This window comes from Xenia sp. Carnegie-2017, unplaced genomic scaffold, assembly GCF_021976095.1.
Source record: "Xenia sp. Carnegie-2017 unplaced genomic scaffold, XeniaSp_v1 HiC_scaffold_16, whole genome shotgun sequence".
Lineage (NCBI taxonomy): Eukaryota > Metazoa > Cnidaria > Anthozoa > Malacalcyonacea > Xeniidae > Xenia > Xenia sp. Carnegie-2017.
Window position 1 is genome coordinate 13,026,568 of NW_025813469.1, and position 26,705 is coordinate 13,053,272.

Genomic DNA, 26,705 nt, shown 5'->3' on the forward strand with positions numbered 1-26,705 from the left:
TGACTTGATCTTCTCACATTTTTCATGCCGATGACATCCCAGGCAGAATGCGCAACGAACCGGTCCCGATTTTGTCAGGAGGGCGCTTGCTGTTTTCGTATCGTTCCGCCTGGCTCCATTTGATGACTTCTCAGGATCACCATGCCGTTCTCGTTGCTCTCTCTGAACTCGATGCTCTTCTCGCAGCTCAACTTCGCACTTTAACGCTCTTAACATATCGTCCATATCCCACTGATGGAAGTTTTCGCCTCTCGTGATCAACAATCGAATCGATTCCAGTATCAAGTTCAAAACGTAAGGTACCACGATTGATGAATACGTAGCGCTGTCCACTCCCAATGCATCCAAACCTCGATGATGTGCTTCGACACTATCACACAAGTGACGAAGAGACGTAATATCTCTCGGATCTTTCACTCTACCTAAATTCAGAAGTTTTTGCATGTGCGCTCGTTGGACCGATTCTGGCTTCCCATAGCGTTCCTTCAACGCGTCTATTGCAGCGTTGTAGTTCGCCGAAGTCAAAGAATATCCCGCGATACATGACTTCGCTGGTTCGCCTGAGAGTCCCCAAAGATAATTGAATTTGTCAACGTCGGACAAACTTCCATTTTCGTGAATGGCGCTTTCGAAGGAATCCCAAAACTCCTGCCATTCGCAAACATTTCCATTGAACCGCTTAACGTGCAGCTTTGGCAATTTTGCGCAAACTGTTTTATTGGTCACCGACGCTCCTCCGTCAGACCTTAACGAACTGTTCATTCTATTTTCCGAAGCGCAATTGCCGTCAATCTTTTGGCGAAGCTTCCTCGCCATCGACTTTGCTTCAGAACTTATTCTTTTAGCTTCCTCGACTTCGCTGACAATGTCAAGTTCTGACGCTTCTTCGTCCCCAGCAATCAAGTTAAGGATGTCTTCATCCAGTTTTTGGAGCATAGCGTCTGTCTCCAAGATTTTGTCGCGTTGCTGTTCCGCGTCATTCTTTCTTCATTCATCGAATGCGTCGACTAAGCCTGCTGCCGACGCCACAACTTTCGTCAGGTAACCGCGATGACCTGCTCGTACTCTTTTCTTTCTTGCTAACTCCTCCATACTATCCGGCTCGAAGGACCACTTGTCGCAGAATTCACTGAGTTCGTCCAGAAAATTGATCTGCACTCTGATTCGGTTTGTTTTATGGAGTTTATTAGCAATGACCAATCTAAACAATCTTTTTGACTATTACAAATTTGAGTCTATTTATATGTTTACATATCGTGACTTACGTGCACTACTACAACGTGAATTAATTAAGAGAGAAAATACTTAGGAAGTGTTAAGTATATACACCCTAATTTTTAATTATAATTTTGGCACACATAAGACTCTGCATGGGAACTTATAAAATCTGGCATGCAATAAAAAATATAAATGAAATATCCTAAATTATACAACAAGCTTCTTTTTCAATACATTTTTACTCTAAATTTTCAATTGACTGATAGCTATCAATCCTCCGAAGTCCGAATATGGAGAAATAGGAATTTATCTGAATTAAACAATAGCCATCTGTCTTTAGATTCAGAGAAATGATAAGTCAATCCATGTTCAAGAAAAGAGTACCATGTTTGTGAAAGGACAGAAATTTTTGTAAATTATCACTTGAATTGTTTTAACACTTTATTTAATATCAATATAGGACCTTTGCAAGACCAGCTTAATGATTTTGCCAAGTAATTTGTGAACAAAACTACCGTTTAACCGTCTTTTGCTAGTGCAAATCACAAATGCACATGTTACATCGGGAACATCTATCCGGAAGTGACATATTTCTTTCATACGTTGATTTCAATTTCGCACTCGTCAAAATTGAAATTCAACCGCGACAATAATTGAAATTCAACCGCGACAATTATCGCATTTTCATTTGTTAATACTTATCAGTTGAAACAGTTGCCTCGGTAGTTGCCATTTAGACCGTAGTTGTATAGAAAATTTCTCCATATCTATAGTCAAATTGATATTCCAATTTCCATATTCCAGTCAGTGGTACCCAGACATGCAATATACATATTTGTTAAGGCTTTTGATAATGATTGTTTAGGAAGTTTACAGAATGATTTTCCCTTGTCATTTTTTTCATTTAGATTATGCAGAACAACCACATTGCATCCGTTACATTGTATCAAGAAAAATCTTAGATGATTCGTTGCTGTATGAGTTTGAAGCTTTCTCAAATGTATTGGAGAATCGTTAACAAGAACAACGAAACTTAAAGGTAAGTAGATAAGTTTACGTTACGAAAGAAAACAAATGCGGAAAAATGGCAGGAATATAAAATAGTTCTTAACTATTGAACATTTATTCATACAGTTCAACGTCCTTAACAGATGGCTTATATTAGCTATCTCTCATGGCTCAAAGCTTCTTTGTTTCTTCTCGGGCGTTATTTTTGGTGCGACTTGCATGTTATCGAGTTTGTTTCCTTGCTGTTTTTTCAGAATCCACTCATGGATTATTAGATACATAGAATATGCTTTAGCATGGCAACTTTGCATTAAGAAAAATAAATATTTATTCAAGGTACACAAATTCAAATAGTGTTTGATAAAAAGTAAGCGTTATATGACAGGAAACCGAGTATAAAGACTCTCATACACATGGGATTTAGACACTGTAGCTAATCATGGGAGCGTAGGTACTAAACATTTCTCACATATGCATCGTCATACTAACTTACATGAAATTTTAATTTTTAAATAATTGAAAAGATTATCTGCTATTATTAAAATATCAACTTGGTAAACTGAGGGACATGTTGCTGATAAAAAATATGGATCTTCTCCTAATTGTGCGTTGTAAGCGTTTTTTCCGAAGAATACTAAATTTCGCGGTGTAGCAAAAATAACTGTGACAGTCTCATCACTGTAACGGTTCAAATGACATAAAAGTTACAGTCCATAGAATTGGTGAAGGACAAATGCAGCCAAAAGGCAAAAAAGCCAAAATCTAGTTATTGGCTGTACAAGAGCCAGATTACCAGCCCTAAACATGGCGACTATATTATTGATGACTTCGCGTTCACACGAAGAATACAAACAAAGCAAATTTCTTAAACATGAGATATCCTCGTGATCTTCTTGACAATTCATGATTCAATATCAACGGAAAGTGGAAGGGCAGCAAAATTTTCAATCGGAACTGCACTTACAATTTGTGATATTAAACCATTTTACCCAGGAAATGGCTAGAAATTTATGCTTATTACTTGTTTTTGACGAGGATACTCGTCGTTGGCCGTTAAAGCATAGCACATCAATGGCTAATTTTGCATTTTGCCCATGCATAAAGTATCTAGATTTCGCTGCGTATAATGATAATGGCCGTGCAAACGAAAATTGGAAATTTTAAAATCATAATTTACGGAACTATCAGATTTTAGAGATAACTTAGTTTTTGATTGCAGTTATTCAACTCCTATGGCCATTGCGAACTGCAATTGACTTAATCTTACATCTTTGTTGATGTATATCCAGTCGTTGACTGTTGGTGCTCGTATTGACTGACGTTTCGACATTCTTTGCGGTAGTCACTTTTAGAAAAGTTGTCAATTTTCATCTGTGATATATTTATTTCATAGTTGCTATAGTCTTTGTGTCTCATTTTTGTTTCACTTTCATTGTCGATAATCATTGTCGTTTGATGCAAAATTGCTGTCTTCTCTTACATTGCATGCGATTTCTGTAAATGGGACTAAGATTTCGGACAATTTTTTATGAAAAACAATTGACTTTACAAAGAGCTACCTGTCTTAATACTTCCTGCTATAACAGAAAACGCACAGGAACATGAAATTAATTTGTTCTACACATATTTATGATACAACAGGCAACACGCTAGCTTTTGTAATGAGCGAATCTCGATGGACTTTCTTCATTGCATGGAAAGCTGAAAAAACAGACAATGACAAAGTCGAAGTTAAGCCAATTGAAAATTTCGAAAGTTGGAATGAAGTGTTGAAACGGACCTGGGAGACATATTGTCTTCACACTTTTCCTCTCCCAAGAAACCACTCAATTCAGTTTGACGAAAGATTATTTCCGAGCACTCACATTTATACCAACTTGGGGCAAGGACGTCTTTCTTACTTGAGCTACATACTAAATGAACAAAAATTACACCGACATAACCAACAAAATAAAGTAATCTTGTCATTTGCTATACCAACCGTTCTCTCTTTGAAATTTGAATACCATAATTCTTCAAAATTTTGTTCAAAGGTTTAGGTGTAGATGGCCAATATGGGCCGACCAACTTCTGTAAACAATCTCGACAAAAGATTTACCACTACAAAGTAGCTACAAACGTTGTAAAATTGATGCAGTTGACAGCTTCATCAACCGTATGAAAACTACTAAAACATTTTCTTTGTTATAAAAGCCTGAGCTATGAATAGCAAACATCATGATCAATGTAATATACTTCATACACTCTTGCTATAAAGTGAGAGCATAATCAGAGAATGATATCCAGTGAGCATGTGACGCGTTTCAGCCAATGAGAAGCTTTACCTAAACATGATGTAAGCACGTAAATTTTCTTTTTGTTTCACTTTCAATATTTATCAGGTCCTAGTCTTTCTCCCGTTAGACTGTGATATAAATGTAGTTTTGATGGATGGAAACCATTAAGAAAACGACTTGATTATGACCGCGCAAAATTTGAGAATTTAAGCGAGCAATGTTTTTGAAATATTTGTTACTTCACTTCAAATTTTGAATATCGGAGCAAAATTTTCTGCCTATGTTAAAGATATACAGATATATAGAGTTGTAGTGAAGGTGAATGGCACCGAAAAGAAAGCGAGAAGTCCCAAAGAAGGTTGGCAGACAGAGTCAAGGGAATTAAACTGAACATTTTGCCCTATTACGGTATTAAATACATCCATGTCGATTGATGAACAAGAAAATAAATTGAACGATTCTATAGAAGATTTTCTACTCAAAGGTAAATTTGTGAACAAAATTGTGTATTATCATTGACTGTTCATGTAATTATTAAGGATAAAAATAATAATAAATTTGAAATCAGCTGTTGATTTAATTCAAACCTCCCATGTTGTTATTATTTTCAAAACCTTATTTTGTACCCCCGAAGAAATTTTAGAGCACACCCTAAACTGAGGTGTATATCATCAAGATTACGTCTGCTTTGACCTATAAAAATTTTACATGGTTTTGTGTACAAATAATGCACAAGAATTAAGTCTATACATTAAGTGTTGTTATGGATGAAGTAACCAATCATCCGCTGAAGATGTTTGTGATTTTAAGCATATGTATTTGTATTTCTACAGTAAAGAACAGGAGTGAAAGAATAGTAAAATGCATTTAAAAAGCCAAAGCACAGACTGCAAATGCTTATAAGAGTCCAAGCATTAAAGTTGTTAAGGTATTGAAATTATATTGGATTATCTTTTCTTGTAAATGACTTATATGGCTCACCACCATTCAAATGTCTGTTTCATAAATCAAGAGATAAGTAGGTCCAATGTAAATGACTTATATGGCTCACCACCATATAAACATCTGTGTCATACATCAAGAGATAAGTAGGTCCAATGTAAATGACTTATATGACTCACCACCATATAAACGTCTGTGTCATACATCAAGAGATAAGTAGGTCCAATGTAAATGACTTATATGGCTCACCACCATATAAACGTCTGTGTCATACATCAAGAGATAAGTAGGTCCAATGTAAATGACTTATATGACTCACCACCATATAAACATCTGTGTCATACATCAAGAGATAAGTAGGTCCAATGTAAATGACTTATATGACTCACCACCATATAAACATCTGTGTCATACATCAAGAGATAAGTAGGTCCAATGTAAATGACTTATATGACTCACCACCATATAAACGTCTGTGTCATACATCAAGAGATAAGTAGGTCCAATGTAAATGACTTATATGACTCACCACCATATAAACATCTGTGTCATACATCAAGAGATAAGTAGGTCCAATGTAAATGACTTATATGGCTCACCACCATATAAACGTCTGTGTCATACATCAAGAGATAAGTAGGTCCAATGTAAATGACTTATATGGCTCACCACCATATAAACGTCTGTGTCATACATCAAGAGATAAGTAGGTCCAATGTAAATGACTTATATGACTCACCACCATATAAACATCTGTGTCATACATCAAGAGATAAGTAGGTCCAATGTAAATGACTTATATGACTCACCACCATATAAACATCTGTGTCATACATCAAGAGATAAGTAGGTCCAATGTAAATGACTTATATGACTCACCACCATATAAACGTCTGTGTCATACATCAAGAGATAAGTAGGTCCAATGAAAATGACTTATATGGCTAACCACCATATAAACGTCTGTGTCATACATCAAGAGATAATTAGGTCCAATGTAAATGACTTATATGACTCACCACCATATAAACGTCTGTGTCATACATCAAGAGATAAGTAGGTCCAATGTAAATGACTTATATGGCTCACCACCATATAAACGTCTGTGTCATACATCAAGAGATAAGTAGGTCCAATGTAAATGACTTATATGACTCACCACCATATAAACATCTGTGTCATACATCAAGAGATAAGTAGGTCCAATGTAAATGACTTTTATGACTCACCACCATATAAACATCTGTGTCATACATCAAGAGATAAGTAGGTCCAATGTAAATGACTTATATGGCTCACCACCATATAAACATCTGTGTCATACATCAAGAGATAAGTAGGTCCAATGTAAATGACTTATATGACTCACCACCATATAAACATCTGTGTCATACATCAAGAGATAAGTAGGTCCAATGTAAATGACTTATATGGCTCACCACCATATAAACATCTGTGTCATACATCAAGAGATAAGTAGGTCCAATGTAAATGACTTATATGACTCACCACCATATAAACATCTGTGTCATACATCAAGAGATAAGTAGGTCCAATGTAAATGACTTATATGGCTCACCACCATATAAACGTCTGTGTCATACATCAAGAGATAATTAGGTCCAATGTAAATGACTTATATGGCTCACCACCATATAAACGTCTGTGTCATACATCAAGAGATAATTAGGTCCAATGTAAATGACTTATATGGCTCACCACCATATAAACGTCTGTGTCATACATCAAGAGATAATTAGGTCCAATGTAAATGACTTATATGGCTCACCACCATATAAACGTCTGTGTCATACATCAAGAGATAATTAGGTCCAATGTAAATGACTTATATGGCTCACCACCATATAAACGTCTGTGTCATACATCAAGAGATAAGTTGGTCCAATGTAAATGACTTATATGGGTCACCACCATATAAACATCTGTGTCATACATCAAGAGATAAGTAGGTCCAATGTAAATGACTTATATGACTCACCACCATATAAACATCTGTGTCATACATCAAGAGATAAGTAGGTCCAATGTAAATGACTTATATGACTCACCACCATATAAACATCTGTGTCATACATCAAGAGATAAGTAGGTCCAATGTAAATGACTTATATGACTCACCACCATATAAACATCTGTGTCATACATCAAGAGATAAGTAGGTCCAATGTAAATGACTTATATGACTCACCACCATATAAACATCTGTGTCATACATCAAGAGATAAGTAGGTCCAATGTAAATGACTTATATGGCTCACCACCATATAAACATCTGTGTCATACATCAAGAGATAAGTAGGTCCAATGTAAATGACTTATATGACTCACCACCATATAAACATCTGTGTCATACATCAAGAGATAAGTAGGTCCAATGTAAATGACTTATATGGCTCACCACCATATAAACATCTGTGTCATACATCAAGAGATAAGTAGGTCCAATGTAAATGACTTATATGACTCACCACCATATAAACATCTGTGTCATACATCAAGAGATAAGTAGGTCCAATGTAAATGACTTATATGGCTCACCACCATATAAACGTCTGTGTCATACATCAAGAGATAAGTAGGTCCAATGTAAATGACTTATATGACTCACCACCATATAAACGTCTGTGTCATACATCAAGAGATAAGTAGGTCCAATGTAAATGACTTATATGGCTCACCACCATATAAACGTCTGTGTCATACATCAAGAGATAAGTAGGTCCAATGTAAATTAAACCAACTATTTACTTGTCACTTTTAAAGTTGCATGTGAAAAAGAATACAGTTTTTAGTCTGTTACGAGTACTGTATGCTGTTTTGTTTGTGATGAAATAATACAATGTTTGGTATTTTAGGACAAGTCTTTCATTACCTAAGCACAACCAGTCGTGTCAAAACTAGATCCCATCCTTCAAGATCATTGGCATATCCAAGTTTGCAAGTTTTTTTCCAGCTTTTCCACTACATCAATATATCATTCCAGGTCTTGAAATGTTGTTTTTTACCTTTTTCAGAATGTACGCCAAATGAAATTTAAAGAATTTCTAAGTGAGTACAGTGTTTAGTCAAACAACCTGGCTGAAAAATCTGATATGCAATAACATTTGCAAATCTTGCTGTTTTTGAGAAATTCTGTTACACCATTGATGTCTCTATAAACTTGGGGCACCTGTGTCACTACCTTCAAAATAATTAACCAATAAGTGACTAAAATATAGAATGCAAACAGATAGCATATTATGTATATACTTAACATTTATATCATCACATATTTGTAAAAAGAGTTTCATTGGGACAATTATCTCATTATTCTATGTAACTTGTGGTTCCTGGCAGATTTTCAGAGGTGTATACCTTTTAGACTTTTATCATAGAATTTTATGACTGAAGGCTAAAAAAATTGCAAAGTAATCTTCACATTGTAACTCAACCAATATCTTCAACACTCAGTAACATAAGGCCCTCGCTGGCCTTTCCCCGTCTTCTTGAAAATAGCTAATTACATTATTTTGCATGGAAATTTCAGCGAATACATAATTAATTTATGTGCGTTCCGTTTTTTGGGACACCTGTAGATAGACCTCTTCTGGTATCAGTTACTCTTCCTATGATACAATTTTATTCTTTTTATAGACAACACAGGAAATGTTGATTGAGCCATTACTGCGCAGGTGCGTACGTACGTAGACAATCCTTTAAGTCTGTGAATGTGACACATTTGAAAGAGCTCATTGATTTGTTCTCTGACGTACAGAGAATTTGTTCATGAAAGTGAAATTTCTTTTCATACTTGTAAAACACTTTTTTGTCTCCGAGATCTAGTATTTTTAACAAAGACTACATACGATGTGTTGATCTTTTGACACTCTCAAATTATTTAGCATTGATGAAATATCGGAGACGAGTCTTCGATACAAAGTTTCCAAAGCATGACAGACTTCACTTTGCCACAATTCCTTTACCACCTTTCCGTGATTTTGTTTGTTGCGAGGTGACATCGTACATAACAGAGCTTCAAGCATCAGGATCAGTGACTGACAACATGTCTGTTAAGTCAAGGTTAAGATGAACTGTTATAATTTGTGTTTGTCAACAACCATATGTGATGTTTTGTCTTCAAGAGTGACGGACGCTGAAGGAGGGAGAAAGTCACTATCTTACGTACGTATATTGATAATTTTATACATTAAAAGATAAAAGTTTCTCCGGATTTTAAGTGATTTTTATTGAGCTTTCGACTCGTTGCTTCGAGCTTTCATCAGAATGAGGATATTTATTTACACGTGCTTTTTAGCTTGGAGACGTTTATAGCGTCTAATTGGATTAGTGGGTGGATTAATGTGATTGGATGGGGTGAAATGCGTTGCCATGGGTTTTTGTGTATTGTGAATATGATTGGTGTTAATAATACTAGAGTGTAGTGTTTTAGTTTTGGTGTTGTTTGTAGTTTTTTTGTGCTTTTTCTTTAGTTGTGAGTATATGATGGGTATGTCAATATGTCTGTTTATTGTGTCGTTGTCTTTACTGTACCAAGCTTTTTTAAATTCGCGTGCGTGTTTAGTCTGTGCGCGTCCGAGTACTTTAGTTTCTGTCCAGTCGAATGTGGTTGTTTCCGTGGGTATGTTCTGCCGGTAGTGAGTTCGGATCTCGTCGTTTTATGGCGTTTTGTGTTCTGTGAGTCTTGTTTCAATTTTCTTAGATGTTTGTCCTATGTATTGCTTTGAACAGTCCTTACATGGTATCATGTAGATCGCGTCAGTTGTATCATGAATTGTTGTTTTGTCTTTATGTTTGGTGAAACATGATTTGAGTTTTTGTGTAGGTTTGTGGGCGACGTTAATATTAAATGGTCGAAGAAGTCTGGCAGTCATTTCTGATGTTCCGTTTATGTATGTATGGTAATGTGACGATTTTTACTGTTTCGTCCGGTTGCTTGTTGCTTTTGTCGGTTTGTGTTTTGTTTTGTATTTTGTATATAGTTTTGTTTATGAAGTTTCTAGGGTAATTGTTTTTAATAAATGTGGAGTATAAGTAGTTGCGTTCTGTTTTTTTGGCTTCTTCCGTATTACAATGAGTGTTTATCCTGTTGAAAAGTGTTCGAATGCAGCTTATTTTGTGTTGTGTTGGATGATTGCTGTTGAAATCGAGTATTTGGTCTGTGTGGGTGGTTTTGCGGTATACTTGTGTGTTTAGTGTACCGTCATCTGTTCTGGTTAGTAGGATGTCGAGAAAGGTAAGTTGTTTGTCGTGCTCTTCGTCTTTAGTAAAAGTAATGTTCTTTGTGGTATTGTTTATGGTGTGTAGGATTTGTTCAGTTTTGTCTTTCTTGACTATGGCAAAGATGTCGTCGACATATCTTTTCCATAGTCTGATGTTTGTGTTGTTTGTGACTGATTGTGTTTCGAGGTGTTGCATGACAGCTTCTGCGAGGAATGTGGATAGTGGTGATCCCATTGGTGTGCCTGAAATTTGTCTGTAGTATGTGTTTTGGAAGGTGAATTCACTGCAGAGGCAAAGGTTGAGTAAGTCTAGGATGTCATTTTTGTCTAGTTTTGTTGTAGCTTGCCAAGTTTTGTCGTTTGTGAGTAGTTCGTTTGTAATTTGTTTGGCGATGTCTAGTGGTATGGATGTGAAGAGTGATGTCACGTCGTAGGATATCATGATTTCGTCTGGTCGTAGTTTACTGTTTTCAATACTGGCGAGGAAAGTGGTGGCATTTCTGATGGTGTGAGGTGAATTTTTGACTAATGGATACAGAATGTTATAAAGATATTTTGAAAGTTCATACGTAGGTGATCCTGGAAGTGATACGATAGGTCGAAGTGGGTTGTTTTCTTTGTGGATTTTTGGTAGTGCGTAGAATTTGGCGGTGGATGCGTCATTGGGTCGGATTCTTCTGTAGTCATTTTCGTTTAGTTTCTTTTTGTCTTTTAGTTGTTTCAGTTTCTGGTTGATGCGGTTGGTGGTCGTTTTGCTGGGGTCTGTGTGGAGAAGTTCGTAGGTGGTGGTGTCTTGTAGGAGGGTTTTGGCTTTGTCGATGTATTCTGATTTGTCCATGATAACTGTTTTGCGTCCTTTGTCAGCTCGTAATATGATTATTTGGTCGTCGTTTTGTAGGTTTTTAATTGCTCGTAGTTCTTCGTAGTTTAAGGTGACAGGTGGTTTGTGGCAGAGGTTATTTGTGATTTTGTGACGAATGTCTCCTTTCGTTTGGTCTGTTAAGTTGGTTTACTTTAAAGCGGATTCCAGGTCGGCAACGTAGTCAAGTTTGTTCGCGTCTTTAAAGTTGTAATTTAATCCTTTGTTTAAAATTTTAGTTTGCTGTTCGGTTAGTGGTTTGTTCGAGATGTTTGTGACAAATTCGTTTGTGTTGGGATGGAGTTTTTTTTAAGTCTGGATTCTTGTAATTTTCGGATGAAGTTCGTGGTGTCATTTTGTTTTATATGCGGATGTTGCTTTTTTGATGGCTTCATTAAAGGGGTTATATCACGAATTTTAGCCCCCCTTTTTTATTAGCTTAATTGAAAATTTGGATTATTTGAAGAACTATGACATGTCGCTGGACTTAAACAGATAAATATAAGTTCCTTAATTTTGCCTCCAAAGTCGGGTACTTTTTGCGAATTTTTTACGACGCCATATTGATACTTGTGACGTAGATAGTTGAACACGTCTGTTTCCGTCAATATAATATTATATTATAGGAGGTGATTTTGTTGTCGTTTTCTTGTGTTAAAACAAATAATGACAGTATTTTCAATAAAATATTAAAAAACAAGTTGTCCGGAAAGTATGGCTTCAAATCAGTGCTCAGATAATTCGAATTCGATGTCTGAATGCGTATCTGATTCGAGCTCGGAATCCGTGGGTTATGTCGAGCATTTAAACGACTTCGCATATGACGATGAACCGCTCGCAGGAGATGGTGAGAAGTGCATACTCCAGATGATCCCGATGGAATTCTCCTGCGACCTTAGAACAACGAAGTGATGGCGTAATTCCACTCGGTGAATGGTAAGTTGTTGTTTTCTCCTGTTTGTAATATACATAAAGTTACTTTATAAACCACAATGCTCCCACGTTTCAGGTGTAATTGTCAATGCTGTCATACCGATTTGTTACAAGGCGCATTAGAGTACAGATGCTGTAAGGAAATAGGACCAGCTTTGCAGAAAATGACATTCGATGGCAGCATTGAGAAAATATCATGCATAACACAGCATGCCAAATTAGGGCCTTTAGTTCATGAGGCTGTCCTTGAAAACGTCGGGCCACTATTGAGAGATAGGAATGGACGTGCTTATCGCCGCCAAGCATCACAATCATTAAATATGTAAGATTGTAAATTGTATGAGAAAGAATGTTATCATCAACATTGTTTCATCAACAATAATTAGTCCAACCTTTTTTATTTACTTCAGGTACTTGAGAGCTGTGGCATACAGATGGTTGATGCGATGGTTTTGTGGGTCTATGGGATGGGAGAATACTCGGCCTTTACCTGCTTGTGTTTACCACTTTATTCGGAAAGCATATCCAAGTGGTAACACAACAGGTTACATACCATCAGAGGGGCAATGATGGAATAGTCTTGTGCACTGTAGAGACTGTTGACCTTATTTGCTGAGTTTGGAATGGTCAGGAAATATGCCTAGATGAAAACCAAATAGGAGATACATGGATGCACTATATAAGTTGACATGCAGTTTAATGGTTTGAAACAAGAGTAAACAATAAAAACAAATTGGTGCAACTACTGAGAGGTTAAGCTGAAAGAATTAAATGAAAGAATATCTTTTCTTCAATGTCAGTCTGGGAAAAAGACAAAAGAAAAATATATGGAATTAAATCATAGCATAAATGTAAAATGGAAAATAGCAAGCCGTTCAAATGGCGAATCATTTGCTTCCCCAGTGCATACTTAAACATGCTCAGCTTCATCACTAGTAGATGGTACTTCCTCATTGAGAGAACATGTTTCCTTCAGCGATGGCTTATGGAGAGTATGTCGAATAATCTACAAAACTTATATCGAATTTACTTATGACAAAAGAAAAATTAACATAAACAAGCGTAAACTTACTTGTCTTCGCTTTCGATCGGTTATTTCGTCCTGTAATGGTTCAGGAATCCCAGCCACGTCAATGGTTGGGATAGCATCTTTCTTCAACCTTCTTTTGAGCTTGACTTACACGCTCAAATTTAGGTCAAAACAAGAATCTTCAAAATGCGCAGAACACAGACACGAGGTAGAGGAAGCCTCAAAACCCGGTCTGTGTTTACGCACAAAATTTACCCATTTTCTATGTATTTGCGGCTCTGTTTCTTTTTTAGGAAACAGATGCATCGACATTCCTTCGGTTTTTGAATCATTGGCGCAACTAATTTGATTAGGTCCGCCAGCAACACAGCGTTTTCCTCCGCGTTTCTTATTAAGATTACTAGTAGAATACGCCATGTTGATATATGTGTTCAACTATCTACGTCACAACTCATTAGCATACCGATCAAAAAGTTCGCAAAAAAAATGCTGAAAATCGTGACTTTGAACGTCCATAAAATCACTTTCACCAATCCAATTTCAATTATAATTGCAGATTTAAAATCACTGAAATAAGGTCTTTCAATTTAGCTAATAAAAAAGGGGGGCTAAAATTCGTGATATAACCCCTTTAATGGATTTGGCGTCTGATTATGTTGTGTATGTTGTTACGGCTTCTCGATGTTCTTGTAGTTTATGACGGTAGATTCGTAAGCGGTTGTGGGCATCTGATATGAGAACGTTTAACATACGGCGGCCGTTTGATTGTGCAATTTGTCGAGCGTGAGTTGTTTTTAATGGTGGTTGATGCTAATTAGTAGGATTCGTTGTTGTTTGCATTTGTGTAGGAAGTGAAGCTGCTCAAATGTTGATGTCTCTTTACGTGCGAATAATTCCCATTTTCTTGTTCTTCTGAGAATATCTATCCCATATGTCGATTTTATAAGTTTGAAAATTTGTAATCCAGGCATTTAATACATAAAAGATAAAAGTTTCTCCGATAATTTTATATTTCATAGAAAATGAGTAACACAACGAGTTACGACACCATGTAAATTGATTGAAATGATTTGACACAATCCTCCCTCCCTCCCCCGTAAAAAAATTCGTCAATTTACCCGAATTATTTCCAAAATATATAACCGTTCATTGCTAAGAAGTGTTGTTTTATTTGTTTATAAAACACAGAGTTTTATTTTTTTACTTTTAGAATGCCATTGTCAAATCTCTCTTGTAAAATCAATAGCTCAGGTAGGATAATTGTCAGTTGTGGTTAACCATCATTTTAAAGCCTGCTCCCCAGTCACCCCATAACCCGCGCATACTTGTTCTTGATCTCCCAATTGCAAAAATTCTTCTTCATACTTTTTGTAAATATCGTAATATCAGAGAACGTACGTATGGATCAAATAGAAAGTTGTATTTATAGATTTTGAAATATGAGCCAGCAAAACTTCTACTACAATCTGTGTCGTTATTTCGCTATGAAACTTTACAAAAACTTCGTTCGTGAATTGTTCGTGTTAAAAGTATGAGAGCTCCAAAACCTGGGGAGAGGTTTGTCATTCATATTACGTAAAGTCTTGTTCTTATCCAAAACTCACATAGCCACAATCACCCTCACCACCATTATCTTTATCACACATTAACCCTCACCATCATTTTTTATCCCATACCATCATCACCGTAATCCCCCAATCACCCTCACCACGTCCTTTATCCACATTACTCATTTTCATTATCCGTTCCTACTTAGAGTGATACCTATGACTGGATCACCGCTGACCAATGATGTTGCACCCTTGGACAACAATGCTCCCAAGGTCATCATACTATTAACATGTGGTAAGGTTAGTGATTTCATTTTAGTGCCTACTTTTTTGATTCCTAGTATCAATTGTGTTCTATTTAAGAAGTAAAAGATGTTTACTGTGCTTGCACATTCTTATGCAAACCGAGGAGACCTTTTGGGAGAACTCGAGAGTAGATTAGTGCAAGCTCGAGACCGAAGATCGAGTGTTGCACATGCTCGTGAATTCTCACAAACGTCTTCTAGGTTTGCACAAGTCAGTGCAAACACGAGAAACATCTTTTATTTCTTTTATAAAATAACAATAATGCGAAACAAGCGAACATTTTAATTTTTCCTCTAAAATGTATTCATGATCGATTGCAAATTCTCATTGACTAGTTGATTTTTATGATTGATTTGATTGGTTGAGCTCAGATGTGTTTTGCACAGGCTAATGCAAACACAGCTCTAGACCAATCAGCGCACACGTTTCATTGTGTTTATTTTATAATGTTTGATGAAAGGCCACCGTTGTATGACAGAAGTACAAAGACTCTCATACACACGGGAATTCTAAAATTTTAGACACCGTACCTAATCATTGGAGCATATAAGTACTAGACATTTCGTCATACCAACCTACATGGAATTTGAATTTTTGAAATATTACATGACCAACTTCTAGTGATTTGGTCAACTATCTACAAATTAGTAAGGGTAGAGCACGATCGTGTGTGCTCTATGGGATTGAGAAACCCTCGCATTAGATAAAATTTCACTCACTCGGGCACCGTCTTAGAACAATGTATGGCCAAAGCCAGAAGGGATTACTTATGGTACTGAATTTAAGATGCTGTATTCTTATACAAGTATCTTTAGTTTACAGCTGATGATTGTTTTCAACGAGTATTTGAGATGTGTTCCATGTAAAGGCAGGTTTTTGTTCAAAACCTCTCGAAAGTTATGAACCAGGGGACATTGTATTGGTATAGCTCACAACCTGTTAAATTAAACACGTTCTATAAATATTTACGAACAATGTGTGAGGTAGATTACATTGACATGAAAGGTTGAAGATTTTCAAATGATTTTGGAAAGGTTACGTGCCCAACAGCCCTCTAAGAAAAGAACATTTTCAGTGATGAACAAACAAGATGATGCAAAAGGCCAAGTTCTACTCTGGTTATGTCAGTTTTAAAAGCACTTCAACAACCTGCTACAGTAGTTGTTTCAAGTCCATAGAAAATTGACGTAGATAAGAAGAAAGAAGCATGTGTTAGTACGACAAATACACGACGTACTTTAAATTTATTGAACATGGGAAAACACGTATGTTGTTACATTTTATGTAATACACATGTGTTTGCTTTTAACTTTGTGAGCAATTATTAGTTTTTCCAATTTTTTCTTAAGAGTTATTTTAGTTTTAACATGAATATATTTACATCATCGAGATGCGTTAGAAACGCGTTAAATTTCATCACCTTGTTAGTTATTCAGAGATGAAATGTAATGTGGAGTTACGACAGTCATTAGTATCCTTTAACCTCATTGGTATTTTCTATTTAGAGGATACTAATAAAGAAGTGAACAATAAAGAACAATATCTTGTTAGTATGCTCTATATAGGGAATACAAATGAGATTTAGTGAATGCCATTAAGCTTTAATTGTATTCCATTGTTTTCACTCCATCTCCGCATTTTACACACTACAATATGGAGCATCAAATTACTGAACGCTGATTGGCCGAGTGATTTTGGCTATGTTCTAATCCTTGATATCTGTAGGTATGACGTCATATCTACGAAAAATAGTTTCTGCAATTATAGACGGACGCCATAAAAAGCCCTATTTGAAAAAAAATCAAATAAAGTGATGTTTACCACAGTTTCTAAAAACAAAAGGAAAGCTTTTGAACAAAATTGATGCGGAAAATACTAAAAAAGCGACGAAGCTGATTTCGAACATATTTACAGCATATTTAAACAAGAAGAACTCGAAAAAATCGTTTGACAATTACAAATAAGGGCAGGTTTGGAAATGTTATACATTGATGAGTGTAAATAATATTTCAGTTTGTTGAGGTGAATGATAAAACAATTATTCAATTTGTTTTTCGTATGTTATCAACAATTGTTCATACCTCTGTCAACGTTATCCGCCCCCAGCTTTGCTTCGGCAGATGACATTGACCTCGGTCTGAATAATTCTAGATATCATGCTCAACCTCATGTAAAAACTGTTTATTATTAAAATATTAACTTGCTAAACTGAGGGACATTTTGCTGCTATATTTGTGCTTTATAATCGTTTTTTCCGAGGAATACTAAATTTCACTGTGAAGCACAAATCACTGTGACTGTCCCACCAACTTATAATGGTTTAAATGGCAGAAAAATTACAGTCCATTGAAATGAAAAAAAAATAATTGAAGCCAAAACGCAAAACAAAAAAATGAAAGCCAAAATGTACTTTTTTTGGCAGAACAAAAACCAGATTACAAACCCTAAACATGGCGACTGTATTATTGATGACGTCATGTTCACATCAAGAATACAAACTTCTCAGGTATAAAATTTCCACGTTATTTTATTGTCCGAGAGGAAACTCGAAATGTGGCAATATTTTCAATCTGAAGCTGCAATAACAATTTGTCATATTTACGTCATTTTAGCCAGTAAATAGAAAGAAACTTATCACATGCTTTCGTACGAGTATACTCGTCGTAGGTGGTCAAAGTACAGTACACCAACAGCTAATGGGGCAGTTTCCTCATTCTTGTAATTTTACCATGCATATAAAGTATGTCACGTTTTAAATTTTGCTGCGTATAATAATAATGGCAGTACTAAGGAAAATTGATGTCCAGTTTGATGTAGTCTTAAGAAGTGATTGAATGCTGGTGTTTTAAGGTAAACCTACCACTAGGGTGCCCCTAGCGCGCATGTGTGAACGCTACAGCTTGGTGTAGTCTTAAGAAGTGGTTGTATGTAGGTGTTATTAGGGTAACCCTACCACTAGGGTGCCCCTAGCGCGCATTTCATGGGAAATAGTCGAAACAAGTTCAACGCATAATTTAATTATGATTTAAGCAAAGCAAGGTAATATATTTGAAAAATACCATTTATACAAATAACATGTAAATATATAATTCTTAATCGGTGAGCAAAGTTTGTGATAGACGTGTGCTGTATATAGTATTTTATGATACAACTTGCAATATACAGTATATATATCATTAGAGGGAATCAGTGGGGAAATAATTTCTCAACAAGCTTAAAGGTTTACACATTTAACTTTACATATTTATCATCCAGTGTAAGCTACAAGAATTTTTAGAAGGTTATAACGTTTGATGAACGTTTTTTTGGTTATACATACTTTTGTCCAAAAGGTAAAACTTCTGCAATAGCTACATATCGTGATTCATTCATTGAAGGAAGATATGTAAATGAAGAACTACTTCCCATTTTAAAACACTCCACTGAATTAAGATCTCTATCTTTATCATCCTGACCTCCCATGACAACAATTGTATCACCTGTTATAACTGCACAACACCCAAATCTCTTTTCCAACATGGATGGTAAAACGGTAATATTACCTGTTTTGCTGTCATACATGATAACACTGCTCAATATTTCTCTTCGATTATCACGACCTCCAAGGAGAACAACTTGATCTCTCCATTGAACTGTTGCCATGTCAGTCAATGGATGAGGTAATGGAGGCATATCCTTAAATTTAAGTGTCCTTGGATCAAACTCCAAAACACTTGACAAAACTTTCATACATTTTCTATATCCTCCTAAAATATAAATTTTCTCATCAACAACAACAGCTCCATGGCCATACCGGGGTTCACGCATATGACACAACTCTTTCAAAACACAAGATGTTGTACTGGTAATCTGTATTTCACTGATCAGATCAGTTGCTCCTTTACCAAAAATACTTCCTCCAATGTGAATGACTTTTTGTTTATGAACGATAGTTTGATGAGCACAACATTCATAAGGAAGCTCTTTAAAATTAAGAAATGTCTTCCATGTTAAAGGTAACTGATTTAGGTTTAATGCCTCTATTGACTTGCAGTGAAGTCCTCCAACAACAAATAAATTATTATTATAAATAAATGATGAAGCACAACTGTGTACTTTTTCCATTGATGCAGTCTTAAACCATTTCTCTTCTTTCCATGAAAATATTTCAACCCTATTTAAGAAGAAAAACTTGCCACAACCTCCAGCAATCAAAATATCACCCTTTACTGAATTCGTCACCATTTCAATTGATGATGTCAATGTTTGAACATGTTGTTCATTTATATTCATCTTTTCCAACATTTGAAACATCACGGTTTTAATTTCTTTCATTTCTTTGGTCACTGCAGAAAGATTTTGTTGAACATTTTTTATTTCTTCACTTGACTCCAACAATTCTTTCTGTATTTTTATATACTGAGATGTCAATGGTTTCACTGATTCTTTTACTTGAATAAATTTTTGATTAATTTTTCTATTGATTGTTTCTCTATCTTTGTCTATTTTCCTGCTTAAGTTGCTCATTTGTATTTCCATTTTGTCTTCAAAACTTGTTTGAAACATTTCTTTAATCTCTTCAAAGTAGTGAGAAGCAATCTTTCTATATTCACATAACTCAGTTTCATGTTTAATCTTGTCTCGTTTGTTTATTTCCAGACCACAACGTTCATTAGAACACAACACTGGAGCAAAGCCACAATTTTCAACATGCTTTTGAAGATCGTCGACATTTATAAATTCAGGACAACCACGACTGGCGTAGTCGCACTTAATCTTTAACTTTGAAATCATATTATTTATAACACGCGCTGGATGAAGCGTAGCTACAGTTAAAACAACTTGACATTGAGGACATCTTTGTGCATTAACTCGTAGATGTTTTTCAATACATTCACGACAAAAACAGTGTTGATTATGGCACATTCTGGCATCTTTCATGACATTCAAACAAATTGAACAGTAAAAATTTTCATCAACAACAGTCTTAAATCTTGATTCTTCATATCCACTTTCATAAACATTAGGACGACTAGCCATTTCATACGTCTTCTTCCTTTATGATTTAGTGTCAAAATTAATCCAAGAAACAGACAAAATTATTTGTTTATTTTTACAATTAAAACTGAAAAGATACGTTGAAGATTGCAGTCGATGTTTGATCAATACGGAAGTTGAAAACAAAGAACAATGTGTAGTTGTGTTTTATATAAGTAATTTAATACTGCAAAAAACTAGATTACGTTCATTACGAGCGGTCAATCAAATCACTATTATTTATCTCTACGTGAGGATTGGACAAACAATTTGATTTTCAATGAGTATTGACATCGTTTCTTTTGCACGTACGATCCCGTTTTGTCTGTCTTCAGAGGCGGATTTAAACTTAGTCAACTAAGTCGGGCGACTAACGTATTAACGTGTCACTTTCAAAAAATTCCGTGGGTATTCCTTAAATCATAACACTTGAGTGCTTTAAAATTTCCGCAGGATTTGGGTCCATATACCGATTTTGATTGGTTTAAATTGATCAATTTGCGAGCATTCATTGGTTAGCGTATCCGTGCATGATCTGCAGGATCTATGTTCATTCTGTGATTCTGATTTGCCCAGACGAACCAGCTATATAACTGTAATTGGTGGAGATTTCTTGCAGGATCTATACCAATTTAAAGCTTGTGATTGGTCAACATTGTTAGTTTTTTGCAGGATATATCTATTTTTGGTATATGATGTTGCCGAATCTTCGGATTTGATTGGTTGTTGTAGCGAACTTAGTCGGAATATATTTGTCTGCTTCATTGCGCTTGAATATTTATCGATCGTCATGGCTAACTCTAGCAGTATTTTAGATCGGGTTCTCTCTGACTTAAAAAAGTGATGATGTTGCTTTGCTTAAGACCTTTGAGGAATTATGTGGTATATATAATTCTTCTCGTTTCTTAATGCCTGAAGAGCATTTTCCTTTAATTGGACGATCTTTGTATCGTGATGTAAATGCTGAGACAGTCTATTTGCCTCATCATGTGAAGGCCGACAATACGAAGCCATCGGTTGCTCTAAGGTAAAATTAGTTAAATTAAGATAAGTAGAAATGAATATAAGCCTAATTGCGTAGTTGTTATGACACGTTAAGACCAAAACTGCCGATTTGTTGTCATTTCATTGTTGTTGAAATGATCGCTTTTAACTCGCTTTGTTGACATTGCATAAATTGTTGCAGTCTTATAATAATCAAGAAATCTTTCGACTGCTGTTTTATTAGATCTGAACCATCTGGAAATTGCCTATACAGCTCTGCTTCTCTGGCCTTGGTTGGAAGCAATGCTCTCATTCACACTTTGAGAGCTATGGTATCTATAGAGCTTTTTTATATATGCAAATTATTATTGTTATCATCCAATATTCACTTCCACCTTAGAGAAGCATGGTGACAAGGTCTCTGTTAGTGCAAAAAATGTTTTGGCTATGTCCTGTTGTTTTGAAAGTGTGGATTCAGGTTTATCAGGGCTTGATCTTGTTAAAATGGAAGCTCTTTGCAACTGTAGAGATAAAATTTGGGGTAGTTTTTTTGTGTATACTTGCTCTCTCCTCAGTTACTAATAGAATCATTTCTTTGATGTATCCTGATTGTGGAGAAGTTTCTTTTAAGTTGTTGTTCAACCAAATTATTTCACCTCGTCTTCCTTTACCAACACCACCTACTCAATATAACTATTTATACCTCTTGTTTTGTTCTACAACTCTATTGACTTCTAGTAAAGTCTTTAAGCCAAATCACTTTGCACCTCTTATTTTCAAACCTATCAGTAAAACTAAAAGAAAGGCTTCTGCTTTGTTAGAAAAAGCTAACAAGAAAATTCCTCATGTGAAAGGAGAGTCTTCTACTGTTAACATTTCTAATTTTTTTCAACCAGTTTCAACCCCAGCAAGTAATAAGGCTAAACAATTTATTTTGCCCAAATTATTTAGTACTACACAAACACAATCAACACAAAAGGTGCCTGCCATCACTAGTCTTGGTTTAATACATAACCCAAAACAAGAACTTTTGCAATCATTTTCATTAGATTTTTCACAGCAATATCCAAATGATGTGAGATATTTTAGAGAAAAAGCTAGAAATATGAATGATTCTCAAAAGCTCCAGCTCATTCACAATGTTTTTAAACCGAATAGATCCTACCCATTTCCTAAATCAGCTGATGGTCGATCTTTTCTTTATTCGTGGCTGGAAGATTATTCTTGGTTGTGTTACTCCCCTTCTTTGGATGGTGCTTTTTGTCTGCCTTGTGTTTTGTTTGGTGATCAGTTTCGAATAAAAATACAAAAATTAAAAAACCTTTTAGTGAACCAATGACATATTGGCCTGATGCTAAAGCTTGCTTCAAACGCCATATTGGTTTGAGTTCTAAGGCTCTCACCAGAGCAGGTTTGCACGAAAGCACACGTAATAAATATTTGTCATTAGTTGGTCAAGCATCAGGAGAAGGACTGCAGATTGAGGTGTTGATTGATGAGCACAAACAGCAAGTCATCAGGCAAAATAGGGAAAAACTTGTATCAATAATTGATACTATTAAACTTTGTGGTAGACTTGGGTTAGCATTAAGAGGGCACCGTGATGATTCTTCATATCATCCGGAGGTTGGTTCTTACTCAAAAGGTGGTGTTGGTAACTATGTTGAATTGTTAAATTTTCGTGTTCAGGCTAGTGACACAGTTTTAGCTGATCATTTGAAAAACTGTCCAAAGAATGCTTCTTATATTTCAAAGACTACTCAAAATGATCTAATTGCTGCTTGTGGACAGGTTATCACTGAAAAAATAACTAGTGAAATAAAAATAAATAAATTTTTTAGTATAATTGCTGATGAAGCAGCAGATTCTGCAAACAAAGAGCAGCTTTCTCTTGTGATTCGTTTTGTAGATAGCAATAGGAATGTTAGAGAAGATTTTGTGAGGTTTTTGCACTGCAAATGGGGTTTATCAGGGGAAAGTCTTGAGAAATTAATTCACAGTGCATTAACAGAACTAAAATTAAGCATTGAGGATTGCAGAGGTCAGGGATATGATGGAGCTGGGGCTGTTGCAGGGCATATCAATGGTCTTTCTGCACGCATTCTTCGTTTGAATTCTAAAGCAATCTACACCCACTGTTACAGCCATAGGTTAAATCTTGCAATATGTAATTCATGTTCTGTCCCCTTTGTCAGAAATGTTTTTAGTCAAATTAAAGAACTTTCTTACTTTTCAATCTCTCTGATGGACGGCAAATGTTACTTTCAAAAGCAGTTGAAGACTATTGCCCACATTCAGGTAAATCAAAGTTAAAGGATGTTTGTCGAACTCGATGGATTGAGCGAATAGATGGTCTAGATATATTTCAAGAATTATTCCTTCCAATTTTTCATACTTTAACTGAAATGAGCCATAATGCTGGTCATGTGTGTAATCCAGAAACATCTTCTAAAGCTTCTTCTTTCCTAGCATTGATTTCCACCTTCAGATTTATTGTTAGCCTTGTCATTAGTAGAAATATTTTAGATTTAACACTTCCTGTTACTCAGTTATTACAAGCTAAAACCTGTGATGTTATGGATGGAATGCATTTAATTGAGTCATTAAAAAACTTGGGAATTTTATTGAGGAATGATGTTGATTTATATCATGGTAAATGGTATAGTGAAGCAGTTTCTTTAGCTAAAAACGTAGATGTCGATGAAAAATGCCCAGAACAGCTGGCAGACAAGTTCACAATGAGAATCACCCATCTTCTAACGCTTCAGATTATTACAAAAGGCTCTCACTATTCCTTTTCTAGACCACTTAAACTCTGATCTTCAGGCAAGATTTGATTTTAGTCAAATCAACGTTTATAACGGCTTTAGCGTTGTTCCATCAAAATGATTTCGCTAATTAACAGTCTTCCACCAAACAAAAGAATTGGAAAGAGAATTTTCGTTTGTTTTCAGATTTTTACAAAGATGATCTTCCTAATCCCTTAGGATTAGATGCTGAATTGGAATTATGGGAAAAGTTTTGGACAACATATGAGGGATCATTACCGGACAGTGCAGCTTCCACACTTAAAGCTTTAGGGTTTGAAGGTTTTGAGAATATTAAGGCATGTCTACGGTTACTAGCCACTCTTCCAGTTACTTCTTGTGAGTGCGAACGCTCTATTTCAGCACTTCGCATGCTTAAAACTTACAACAGAAGTACGATGGTTGAAGAACGCTTAAATGGACTTGCACTAATGCGAATACATCAGGAAATAGAGCCTACTGTTGATGAGGTGATCAATAAATTTGCGTATGGAAACCGGCGATTAGAACTGAAATTGTAAAAATTTGACTCTTTAGGCTTGGTCATTATAGTTTTGACGAGAAGGAAAGAAAGAGCTTCTAATTTTTTGTATAGTCATGATATCTCATAAATCTTAGTGACAAACGTGTCACTTTGCCTTAATTTTGTATATTAAATAATTTCACTATGGGTAATCCTCTGAGCCTGCGTGAAACCATTTTGAAATTATTTGTATGATGTGTTGCATCATTTTAATATGTCTATTCAAGTTTGAATTAGGAATATTGGGTGTAGTATTTCATCTCTTTCTCGTAGCACTTTTTAAAAGAACATTGAAAACGTCAATTTATGTGTGTCATACACAGCACAATTGCTTTTGTATCTCTGTGAAAATGGTACAAATATACAACATCTTCTGTCACTAGACTTTTAAAATGACCACCACTAAGGTTGTCGAAACGTCAGTCAACATCAACACCAACAGTCCTTCTAAGGACTATACTAACCCTGGCGATCTACATCTTAAAATATATATGATGCGCGTTTTGATGAAGTTACCTAACATACAAGAAATATTCACCTTTTGTAAGGTCTTAATTAATGCATATGCGTTTTGATCTGGGAATAAAACAACTTTGTCTAATTGTGATACTTGTGAAGGAACAATTGACCTTATGAAAGACCAAATATTTAACTTCATCATTAACAGGGTTACTGACATTTGGAGTCATGCTCTCAAAGGAATTAATAAGTTAACTGTGTCACCAGTCAATAGCATATCTTTTCCTAAACAATACCTTTTTATAAAAGAAATCAGTTTGAGCTTGGAGTATCGTCAAAATTTATGGAAATTGAATGTTTAGGTCAGCGTTTCGACGTTTTCTTTAGCGGTGGTTTGTGTTACTTTTCTGTTTAGCTCGGCAAAATAACCATTAGATTCAGATTATGTGTGTGCATATTCTTGGGGCGAGGTTAAAGGATTAGAATGACAGGGATGATGTAGAAAACTGAGCAATTTTACATCTTTGAAATGTCCCACATTGTCGCTTTTCTAATCAAACTCCTGTTGCTTTGTTGCAAAGGTGTGAAAGGCGAGTATCTGGCGCCTTAAAACCAGACTGCTCTCTTTTTGTTTAAGGCTTCTCATTACGTTGAGGCTGTCCATGTCGGAATTGCATTTTCACGTGGTGAGGGTGCCATTTCCTAGGCATGCTGATGAGCTCTGATATAGGGTGAAACAGTCCTTATAATTCATCATATTAACAATGTTGCGTTAGCAGAATTTTAATAAATGCGACCACGCCCATTTATTAAAATTTTGTTCGACCACGCCCTTCCGACTAAGGAATTAAAAATCCTGGATCCGCCCCTGGTCTTAACTACTGATACATACAACTTGATAGCTCAATACTCGGCTTGATATATCATACAAAAATGCCAGTTTCGCAAACATCGTTTATATCTTGCTTGGGAGAATAATACAAGAAATGTGACGCAAAGTGGTTCTTCCATATAGTCCAGTTCCGTACACTTTACTCGAAGAACTTTGGTTAGATGAATATTTAAAAACACTGCGTACTTTTTTACGATTCTTAAATGTATTATTGGTCATATTTGCGTGATATGACCCAAGGTCATATTTATAATTTTACATTACAAGTAATACGACCTTGCACATCGTCTGTTACTGGTTGTTTTACAAAAATTCCAAAAATCATCTCAAAGTATTCACAAAAACAAGTAATTTACAACATCTTTGACAATGTGTGAAGCACTAGAACGTTTGGCAATCATAATATTACAAAGTAAGACCATGATACTTAGATTACTTAGTGATTAAATGCACGCGAAAGCCCTGTAGGTTAGCAAAAGTCCTTTGGTGCTAAAATTGAAATTCAACAGCGACAACTATCGCATTTTCATTTGTTAATACTTATCAGTTGAACAAGTTGCTTTGCGGTAGTTGCCATTTAGACCGTAGTTGTATAGAAAATTTCTTAATATCTATAGTCAAATTGAGATTCTAGTTTCCATATTCCAGTCAGTTATACCTTG

At 35.6% G+C, this 26,705-nt stretch overlaps 1 protein-coding gene and 2 long non-coding RNA genes across 10 annotated transcripts; 2 read left to right on the forward strand and 1 right to left on the reverse strand.

The window, feature by feature from the left end:
- Positions 1–3,590: 3,590 nt before the first annotated feature.
- On the reverse strand, positions 3,591–4,342 carry LOC124436302. The gene is made up of 3 exons (XR_006945294.1): positions 4,208–4,342; positions 4,007–4,139; positions 3,591–3,927 (listed from the first exon to the last, which is right to left on the reverse strand). It is a non-coding gene; the product is annotated as an uncharacterized LOC124436302 (long non-coding RNA).
- A 109-nt stretch (positions 4,343–4,451) lies between these two features.
- LOC124436306 lies at positions 4,452–20,323 on the forward strand. 8 transcript variants are annotated; one of them, XR_006945306.1, is made up of 11 exons: positions 4,452–4,986; positions 5,336–5,430; positions 8,321–8,398; positions 8,480–8,513; positions 9,099–9,136; positions 9,347–9,524; positions 9,587–9,626; positions 14,717–14,757; positions 14,936–15,063; positions 15,263–15,356; positions 16,178–16,896. It is a non-coding gene; the product is annotated as an uncharacterized LOC124436306 (long non-coding RNA). The 8 variants fall into 8 exon arrangements; XR_006945305.1 differs by lacking the exon at positions 16,178–16,896 and adding an exon at positions 20,001–20,323 and having other exon boundaries at positions 8,321–8,513; XR_006945303.1 differs by having other exon boundaries at positions 8,321–8,513.
- Positions 20,324–21,212: 889 nt separating this feature from the next.
- Positions 21,213–24,690, forward strand: LOC124436111 (52 kDa repressor of the inhibitor of the protein kinase-like). The gene is made up of 3 exons (XM_046986038.1): positions 21,213–21,405; positions 21,607–23,660; positions 24,268–24,690. Exons 2-3 carry the CDS (start codon positions 22,698–22,700, stop codon positions 24,688–24,690), a joined length of 1,386 nt encoding a protein of 461 aa, XP_046841994.1. The 5' UTR covers positions 21,213–21,405; positions 21,607–22,697.
- Positions 24,691–26,705: the final 2,015 nt, after the last annotated feature.

Bases quoted from the DNA above. Each gene is read 5' to 3' on its own strand.
- LOC124436111 (XM_046986038.1), top strand. From the start codon at position 22,698: ATGACATATTGGCCTGATGCTAAAGCTTGCTTCAAACGCCATATTGGT. The intron at 23,661-24,267 runs GTAAATCAAAGT...GCTAATTAACAG, and splicing joins AGACTATTGCCCACATTCAG to TCTTCCACCAAACAAAAGAA.